A 10064-nucleotide genomic window follows, 5' to 3' on the forward strand; every position below is an offset into this window, starting at 1 on the left:
GCAACATGGACAGAGTCTGTGGAGCGGATGCTGGAAACTCCCCTAGCTCCACTCCTCACCACGGGCCGGACTTGGGGATGGGGTAGGAGGCAGTCCCAGATGAGATCCCAAGGGATGCAAGCCCGGGTCAGCACAGACCTCCTTGCACGACGTAGCTGAGCCCCGTGCCCCTCCCCCGCGCTATTTGCGTGGAGGCGGGGCGGCCCTCGCTTGCAATCCTCCCGCGCGCTGGGGACTGGAGGCGGGAGGAGAGGGCGGGCTGCCAGGGACGCGCCCCTCCCGCTCCCCCTCCGCACCCCTCCTGCTCTGGCTGGGCGTCGACCCATCGCAGGCACCCGGCCACAGCTGGAACCTATTACGCCCCCAGCGCCTCTTGGGACGTCCCGGCTAATAAGTGACCCTCTGTAAACGTTAGGAATGAGTCAAGTTTGTGCTGCGCCGCTGCTTTCCCGTTAGCGGGTGGCGCCGCTGATGCTCCGGGGAGAGGAGGGAGGGGAGGCAGGGTCCTTCCGGCCTGGAGGGAACCTCTGAATGGAGCCAGCATCACGTCTTTAATCTGGGGGCCTGGGTTGCTGTTTGCTACCCCACTAGGCTTTAGGTTCCCCCTGTGCAAAACGGGTAGCCATGGCTAGGCACTTCCAAGCGGAACTCTTCGAAAGGCAGGAGAGGCCGTGGTGGTCTTGGAAAGAAGCAGCAAACCGAGCTCTGCTCCTCACCAGGGGAGCTGCTGCACCCAAGGAAGACTTTGTTTACCACCCACTCAGAGCGAGACTGGGAGGTCCTCTGGAGGGAAGTGAAGTGAGGACACCTTCCCAGGACCACCTAGGGGAGTATGTGCAAAACTTTGGGAAAGTAAGTCTTTGTGCAGCCTGAAGGGGCAGACTAACCAGGCCCTGAGCACACTCATTTGCAGCATCTGACCTTTGTAGGGTTCTTGGGGAACCAGAACAGACCCTGTCCAGGGCTGTGCAGAATCTGGATATTGGGGTGACTCCAAACTGGCTAGCCTAAGAGAGGAATCAGCTGGGCCTTTAATCCCAGCACTCAGGAGGCAGAGGCAGGCAGATCTCTGTGTTCAAGGCCAGCTTGGCCTACAGAGCGAATTCCAGGATAGCCAGGGCTGCGTACACAAAGAAATCCTGTCTTGGAAAGGGGGTGGGGCGATATATTTAGGTGGACTAGGTGAAGGCCGTGGTTTTTCCCCACGGAGACATTCAGGATTCAGAGTCAGAAGAGGCCTGGCTACAGTCAAGAAGAGGATTGGGTAGGGAGGGTGGGGTGCTTGGAGAAGCAGGGACTCCCCACTCAGGAGCGCAGGCCTGAGAGTCAGAACCAGGAGGGCTCCAGACTGGAGTCATCAGTGAGAGCTAGAAAATGGAAGTCAGGTTGAGGGGTCCCACTGTGACTGCTGCCCTGGGAAGCTCTGGGAGCAGGGCCCCTGGCGTCAATCACCAGTCATTAGCCCACTGCCTTTAACTCAAACATCCTTCATGCACAGGGCAGGTAGACCACTGTGGGCTGTTCTTAATCCCCATCATATTGTCTGCCTGTCCCATATCCGGAAGTTTCCAGCTGACACAGAACGAGTCTGTCCACCAGACCTGACAAGGTCTCAAATCCCAGGCCCATTCCTTCCCATGGAAACATGTGCCTCCTCTCCTCCAACAAAATGTTGCTGAGACTCTGGGAGCCCAAAGATCTAGGTGGGAGTCATTGGTAGACAAGAAGCTGTCCCCGTGGTGTTGATGACCTTGAGTTTTAGAGATTTAGAGGCTCACAGCACTAAGCCTTGGGACCAGAGCCTTTCAGAAGCTTACTGCTGTAGGTGCTTGAGACAGAGATCTATCGCTCTGGGCCCAGAGTACCTGTTAGTGTCCTCGGTTCTAGGTACCCAGACTTACCTCTAGAACCCTCAGCAGCTCTCCCAGAGTCCTCTGGGGCTTGCAGCCCCCATAGTCTAGGCTCTGCCCTTGGGCTCCTCACTGAGTTTTGACTTTTCCTTGTCATCTTTCTTAATTTCTCACACTTTCTGCCCTCAGTTGATCTCTCGAATACGTCAGCTGTGAAGACGGGTGTTATGTAATAGCTCATGGCTTCAGGTGTCTGGGCTCTTGGCTCCTGGTACCCTTCAATGTAGCTGCTTCTGCTTTTGCTAAGACTTGGAAGCTTGGGGTCTCGCCTATAATTCATTCAACGAGTCCAGCCTGTGTTACTCATGATAAAGACCACAGCATGGACCAAGGACCCATCTGGAATGAGCTTTTCCTTGGCTCTGATCTTGCGGCACCAGAGTGCTGAACACAGGAGAGGGCTTTAACCTGAAAAGAGTGACCAGCAAGCTCGCTTAGATGCTGGAAAGGTCATCACACACTTGTGGTCAGCCAACCACAAGCCTCATGCTTTCTGTCAAGCTCCTAGAAAAAGTGAGAACACCCAGAGTACACGGTGTCCTCTGGAGTCCCCAAGGCTGTTCTGCCCCAAGTGAAGTTCCCCCGAGTTAGTGCAGGTTATCTGGAGTAGTCCTCTAAAACAGGGCTTGCAACCCCAGCGTCCCAGCTTGGGATGCTCCCAGCACCTATGGGGAGTGGGGTAGCCTCTTGGAGATGTTCATGGAATGTTCAAAGCAGCCAGGCTACCATGATAACAGTCCAGTTGGTTACCAAGAATGGGGTTGGTAATTTAACGGCTCTCAGCTCAAGGCAGCTAGGCACAAGAGTAGCTACGGTTGAAGCCAAAATCTCCCAGCCCCTAGCAGCCTAGCTTGCTTGAAGGAAACCATGAAAGAGTGCTTATGATAAAGACCCTATCAGTCTGACCTCGAGACTCTTTGCTACGTTGAAGGGACCATGTGTGGCTCCCACTGACACCAGTGAGCTGGCGTGGCCTGCAAGTTGTCCAGAGCCTGCAAGAACCAGAGCTCTGGGTGTTTTTCAGAAGTTGGAGGACACCATCCTGAGCCCCATGGCCAGCAGGGAAGACCGGGCACTGACTGTACGTGGAGAAGGCCAGCGCGCCTTACCCACCCCTGTGCCAGCACGCATCCGAGAGATTGTGTCAGGCAGCCTGGTGGAGGAACCATTCCCAGGTGAGGGAGCTAAATCTGCTCAGGTACAGGTGGTGGCGGGGGGGGGTGGGGGGGGGGGTGGGGGAGGGTGGGGGGTGCTCAGAGCAGCACACTGGAGTCTGGCCTTAGGGAGCCACATCATTAGGATTATCTGTGGCCCTTACTGCCCATCCCAGACTCTCCTAGCCCCATTTTTCCCAACCACACTGTCCTCCTTGGGTCCCCAGGAGTCATGCAGATAGCTACAAGGCTGTGTTATCAAGGCTATATGGAGCTGACCTCTGTGCTGTGACACTGTTAAGCCATTGTGTCTTGATTTTATCCATCTACATTTTTTTTTTGTTCCCCACCAGAGTGAAAATCCTAAAGGTTGACACTTTGGGTTTAGGTTGAGCACAGACATCCTGAGCTTTGTCTTTGCCCCTTCATCCAGCCCCATGCACACAGCTTTCTTATCATCGCACTGCAGGAACAGGCTCCAAGGAATCCATCCCTGCATGGAGGCCAAATAGGAGTCAGGCTCTCTGGCCCCCAGTTCAGCTCATGAGTCCCTTCTGCAGGGGTCTTGGTGACCCCTTTAGGTCATTAGAGCCTGTCTAATCTTCTAATGGCCCCGGGCTACTGCTGGGTGCATGGAAAGGGCAGAGAAACCCTTCTGCATATTTGGAAAGCAACCTTACTGTGGGCAGGGTCCTGCTACCCTGAAGCAGCAGCCCACTACTGCTCAGGATCCAGACATGATACGTGGTACCCGATGTCCCCCATGCGTGCTTTGATTGGCAGGGAGCTTGGCCTGGCCATTAGTCTAAGGGGGTTAAAGATGTTTTTCAAGGGTAATAAGGGTAGGAGGGTGCTCAGGAACAGGAGAGGGAGTGAAGTTCCTCATGGAAGCCCTCTCCTGTTGGTACAGACCTAGCAGTGGGATGTTTGGGTAGGGCCCTGGCCTGATCTGAATGCTATGTTCACCACAGGGCTGCGGGAGCTGCCAGCTACGACAACCCACACACAGGAGGAGAGTGAGCTCCTGCAAGAGGAGCTGGCCCGCTTGGAGGACCTGTTGGCTCAGGCAGATGCTGAAAGGGAGGAACTGGCTAGCAGGTGCCATATGGTCAGCCAGAGGGTAAGTGTGTAGCTGGTACCTGCAGGCCAGTGCTCACAGACTGGCCCTATTAGAGATCACTTCCCAGGACCGGTGATTATAATTGCAAGGCCATTAGCCAATCTCAGGACCATGGGCAACAGATAGATGGAGGCTAGCAGGTGAAGCAAGAGATAGCCCCTTCAGATGTACGTCTCTCATCTGCTTCAGGAGCCCTGTGGAGTGGCCTGGTCAGTGATGACCCATTGGTCTCAGGGCTTTGTTGATCATAATCACAGAGCCAGCTTCTGAACAGAGGAGAAAGCCAGGGAGGACTGGCCCCAGACCCCAGGCAAAGCCTGTGGGCAAACAGCTCTGCCCCAGCCCCGGGCCCCCAGCCCTTTCTCATATGCACCTTCTGCCTGCCAGGCAGGCCTCAGAATGGGAGAAGTGAGGGGTGACCTCTGGGGTATAGGCTGCAGCCAGCAGTTTGAGGGAGGATGCCTGTGGGCTAGGGAATGCCTTTTCTATGAAGATAGAGAAACCCAGGCAGAAAAGTGAAGGCGTTTTCCAGGCCAGAGCCCTTTTCATGCATTATTCTCTCCAAGTCATGAGAGCTTCGGAAGCAGAACTAGGCAGGATAGGCACACAATAAAAGAGAACGGTGCAGTCCATGTGGGGCTCTGAGTCCCCAGCATCAACTCCCAGGCCATCTGTGGACCTGGCCTGAGCACAGGACAGGGGAGGAAACCCAGGCTCAACTCTGGCCAGTGTTCTCCTAAGGCAACCGCTCCTGTGACCCCCTTGGGGGTCACATATGAGAGATATTGCATATCATATATTTACATTATGATTCATAACAGCAACAAAATTACAGTTATGAAATATCAATGAAATCGTTTATGGTTGAGGGTCACCACAACATGAAGAACTGAATCAAAGGATGGCAGCATTAGAAAGATTGAGAACCACTGCCCTAAAACCATACCACCATGCCCAGGCCCAGTCCTGGCCTGAATCTGCTCTTTCTATGGCATGTAGCCAGAAACCCGTGAAAAGTCAGAGGCTTGGCCAGGTTTGGCCATGCCTAGGCTATGCCTCCACCTGCCAATTGTCCCAGTTCTCTGATACCCTTTCCCACCAAACTACCCTACATGGGAAATGCTGTTTCCTTTAGCCCCACCCCCACCCCGAGTCCCTCTAAGAAAGACTGTGAGGACCCCCCTATCGTGGTCTGGCTCAGGAGCTCCATGAGGATGCTCTTCCTGTAAGACTCTGCCGTGGTGCGTTCTGAGGACAGAGATCTTCCTAGCACAGGGCGGGAGATGTTGGGAACGGACTTCAGGGAATAGAAGCTGCAGAAGTCCTTCCAAAGGAAGAGCAGTAAACTAATGAGCTCTGAGTCAGAGCTCAGCTCGCAGCCAGCTAGATGGGGGTGCCAGGAGACCCTGCCCCAAACTACTACCCAGCACACAGGTGGAACCGGGTGAGGGGTGTCCAGCATGTCCTCCCCAGATGACACTACAATCCCTTATAACTGAAGTCCTCTGATGCCAACTGTCACACTGCTGGTGGCTGAGAAATAGGTCCTTGGCCATCAGCCACTCCTGTGTCCCATCCCCATCCCCCACTTTGTACTTCCCTCCCAGAACTTTCCTGACCCCAGGACTTCCTAGGCTCTGGGTCCAGATCCCCACTGAAGCTATGGCTGTGTGGCTCTGGGCAGTAGGCCTTGGGTGTGCCTTCCTGACTCCCACATTGTTCCTAGCCTCCTCTCCTAACCCCTTGGGAATCATGCTCTGTGTTGGTAGCAAGGGGACTTGGCACCCATGTGAGTTAGTCCCTGCCTGCTAAGGATGAGGGATGAGAGGAAATAGGCCAGGCCGGAAGAGTCCAGATTCATGCCCCGTGGAGGCCTGGCAGAGCCTGCTTTTCAGCTGCCCACCCGGCCCTATGCTAAAAGCTGGACTGGTACCACCACCAGGGGCACCAAGGCCTCAGTTTACTCACCTGTAAGTGAAGTATCTCCAGGGACTTCCAGAGCCTCCTGCTGGTCCAATCATTCCTATAGTATTCCCAGGACTAAGAGTATCCAAGCATCTTCCGCTCAACAGCATGCTTCCCCACCCCCTCCTCTGTGGGCGGGGACAGACAGAGCAGCAGGGTATGAACGGGCCCCTGGGAGGCCCTGTATCCTGCCTCTGCCCAGAGTGGGCTTTATGTCAAAGATGTCCTACCTGGCTGACTAGAGAGAGGTAGACCAGGTGGGCTTACACTCCTTCCTAGCTGCAGGCCCGTCTGGATACCACTGAGGCCCGGCTTCGGAAGTCAGAGATGGAGCATAGCATGGACTTGGAGGAGGCACTTAGCCGGCTGGAGGCCTCACAGCAGAGGTGAGGTCCAATGGACAGGCTGTCAGGGTTGCAGGAGTGCGGTCATCATCCCAAAGCGAGCAGACCCCACTATGCCTCGCAGCTATTGGTCAACCAATCGAAGCTATTCTGAGTTAACTTTGCCTGTGAAAATTGGTGCCGGGAAAGGACCCTGGAAAGGAAGAGCCTGTAGCAAGTAGAACTGGGTACCATGCCGTTCTCCCTTACCTTCCATTGGAGACTACTCCCATATCCTCACATATAATTTCTCACTCCTCGAGGCCAGGGAGAGTGATAAGGGAGAGAGAGGGCAGTCTGAAGAGTGGGCAACAGGTTCCCTTTCCCTCCCTGACACAGGCCAGGGGACAGACAGTACAGAGCTGAAAGCTCTCTTATCACTTCTGGGTGAGTGAGACTCCTCCTAATCTCCTCAATAGTGATTATCTTTACCTCTGAGTACAGGAAACAAAGCCATCAGAGAGACTTGAAGCCATAATATCCCAGAGTTGGGGTCAGGGTTCTTAGGAGAAGCTACCTACAAGTGAGAGCTGGCATCAGAGATGGCCTTGTCCTCTGCCTGCACTCCTTAGAATATATCCCCACACCCTGGACGTGGGAGCATCCATGTCTAGGCTGGAGCAACTGAGGGTGAATCTGCTCACTCCCCGTGAGGAATAGGTTTGGGCCTATGGGCAGCCTCCCAAGGCACAGCTGTTACTTAGGGCTCCCTGACCCCATCCCCTGAGTGCGATGCCAGGATGCCTGCTCAGGGTACTGCCTGGCCATCACTGCTGGTGGGTTACCACAGTCCACCACGAACCATGGGCACACACAATCCTGGGTGCCCCTTCCCTAACTCTCCATACCACAACTCCAGAACTTTTGGCTTCAAGCCTCTCTGTTGTCAACAGGGCCCTTTTGTTCATACTTGGCAAGAATGTACCACACCCCAGTTCCAGAAACAGCCCTAGAGCCCCACTTGAGCCGAGCTCGCCATCACTAACATCCTGTGGTTGGCTTATCCTCCAGGAATCTGGCAAATGGAGAGAAAAATGCTGAAAAGCATTTTGAAAACCCATTTTGAGGAGAAACAAAAGCCCCCAGGGAGCCTGATGCCTGAAAAGCTGACAGGATGGCTAGCATCTCCCAGAGGTGCCCAGCTCCTGCCAACCTGCCCCTCCAAGGCTTCCTTTGAGCCTCCTGTACCCTGTAAATTTCTTACAGGCAGAGGACTGGCTAGGAGTGAGGGGGAGCTTGGGAGAACAGGATTCTCAGGAAGGAAAGATGATGCCGAGTTGATGCTGGGGGCTCTTTCTGATGCTGGTTCTGTGTGGGGCTCATTGCAGGTGGTCAGTGCTGCTTGAGAGCACAGGGCGGGGGGGGGGCCGCTATGCACCTGATCTGAGTTCAGGAGCCTCAGGGCACCATTTAGACCCCTTGCCTTGGGCCCCCTGGACTCTGCGTGCTTCTTTAGGAAGTCACCATGCATGAAGCTGTGGGTTTTGTCCATCTAGGAGCATGGGCCTCTCCCAAGTAAACAGCCTCCTGAGGGGACAGCTGGAGCACATGCAGAAGGCCAATGACACATTAGCCAGGGAGCTGGCCAGGACAACACACAGCTTGCTCCGCCTGCAGGGCAAGCTGGAGCTGCGGGAGGTATGTCACTGGTCCAAGAGAGAGGTGCCCCCACACCCTGCCCCCGCTTCTGCCTGTCTAACTCGGTGCCTGTAGCCGATGGTGGTAGGTGGGGCAGCAAGGTTCAGGAAGGAGGATGCTGGCTCCATGCAGTCCCCTCCTGGACGGAGGCCTCACTATCCTTTTTGCTTGGTCACAGCAGCCTATGTCACGAGGGAAAAGATAATAAGACTGGATGGTTCTTGGGCCATTCTTGCTCTGATGTGTGACACTGTTGGCCACACAGAAAGGCTGCTCAAAGGACCTGGGTTGCACGACTCTTCTTAAGCTCCTGGCCAGAGACCCACTTTGAGTCTAGCTCACTCAAAGTGTAGCATCAGGGAACGATGTTACAAGCCTTGGGAGATGTCTAGGTCTGGTCTGGGACCTCCTGAGAAGGACATGGCCTATACAACTAAAGCTAAAATAGTCCCTTGACAACCCTGCTCCAAAGGGGTCTTAATGCACCTCCAAGAGTCCTGTACACACCAGTGGCAAGATTTCCTTCTGAAGCCACTTGAAGAATATGCTCTCTCCATATGAAGTCAGGAGCTGAGGGAGACCCCTGGGCCTGGGTCACATATGTCCCTTCAAACAAATCCATCTCAAAGAGGCCATCGCTGCCCTCTCCTCAGGGGTCAGGAAAGGCAACCACAGAGGCCTCTGTCTCCTGCCCCACACCTGTCATTCCTGGCGGCAGCTGCAATGGATACATACACCTGTTACTGCTTCTGCAGGAGAAAAGAGGGCATCAGTGTCAGCTAAGGTGTGCAGAGGATGAACTGTCTCATAGCGTGTCATCCCAGGAGATCTGGGCACAGGCTTGCTGAGGCAGATGACAGCCATTGCCCTGCCTACATTGTGCCTCTGGTGTGGCCCATGCCACCCACCCAAGTGGCTTCCACCAAACAATGCTGTACAGTGTCCACAATCACCTTGGCTTTGCTCATTATGGGTCATGTCCTTCCTCTCTGGCCTGAGCAGGGCCCTGCCTCTGGGCTATTTGCTGCTGCCAACAAGGCTATGGCCTCCCCTGACCCTAACTTGACACGAGGCTGTTGGTCTCCTTGCTCTGGCGACTTCTCCCACCTCATTTTGGCTTTGGCAGGCTGCAGCTTTCTATGACACACCCCAGTGTGGGTTCTTCCTGTTTATCCTGCTTAAGGCTTATGCGGCATCCATCCTTCCTCATGACTGGAAAGGACCATTAACCCTTTCAGTATTGCCTAGGCCCACCTCTCCCTCTTCTCATGCCAACAAGGTGTCTGTGCCAACCTTACACCATCTCTAGTGCTCAGAATCATTCTGCGTTACTTCTCCTCACTTACCCTGAGCCAGGCTAATTCTTCAGTCTTGTGTTTTCTTTTGTTTTTTTGGTTTTCCAAGATAGGGTTTCTCTGTGTAGCTTTGTGCCTTTCCTGGATCTCACTCTGTAGACCAGGCTAGCCTCGAACTCACAGAGATCCGCCTGCCTCTGCCTCCCAAGTGCTGGGATTAAAGGCGTGCACCACCACCGCCCAGCCCAGTCTTGTGTTCTTGTTCATCACTGTTGCTTCTGACTTCTAATCATCTTGGACTCTGCCTCCTTGACTTAAATTACAAATAGCAGATTTTTTCATCTTTAGGAGAATGGATTGAGTCTTTTCGAAGTATTCCACTCCTTGGTTGGTGTGTATCCTAAGCAGCTAGTGTGTGCTCGGTGTCTGATGTTCCACCGCCTGCTGTCATCCAAACTCTGGTCCCATGTTTCTGCTGACTCCCCATCACCGTGCATTGTCTCCTTGTGCCATTGGTAATCTTTTATTCTTTATCAGGGAGCTGGTAATTTTCCTTGGAACTTTGCAAAAATTCTTTGAAAGTGGGGGGAATTTTCCGC

The 10064-nt window shown here is 54.2% G+C and overlaps 1 protein-coding gene across 1 annotated transcript in view; it reads left to right on the forward strand.

Moving 5' to 3' along the window:
* Positions 1–624: 624 nt before the first annotated feature.
* The window catches only part of Crocc2 (ciliary rootlet coiled-coil, rootletin family member 2), a 41737-nt gene continuing 32297 nt past the window's right edge, over positions 625–10064 (forward strand). Inside the window, exons 1-5 of the mRNA XM_036173681.1 lie at positions 625–852; positions 2935–3085; positions 4036–4184; positions 6429–6535; positions 8029–8170. Of these exons, the coding sequence (XP_036029574.1) occupies positions 625–852; positions 2935–3085; positions 4036–4184; positions 6429–6535; positions 8029–8170 (777 nt within the window). The remainder of the gene's footprint in view (positions 853–2934; positions 3086–4035; positions 4185–6428; positions 6536–8028; positions 8171–10064) is intronic.

This window comes from Onychomys torridus, chromosome 23, assembly GCF_903995425.1.
Source record: "Onychomys torridus chromosome 23, mOncTor1.1, whole genome shotgun sequence".
NCBI lineage: Eukaryota > Metazoa > Chordata > Mammalia > Rodentia > Cricetidae > Onychomys > Onychomys torridus.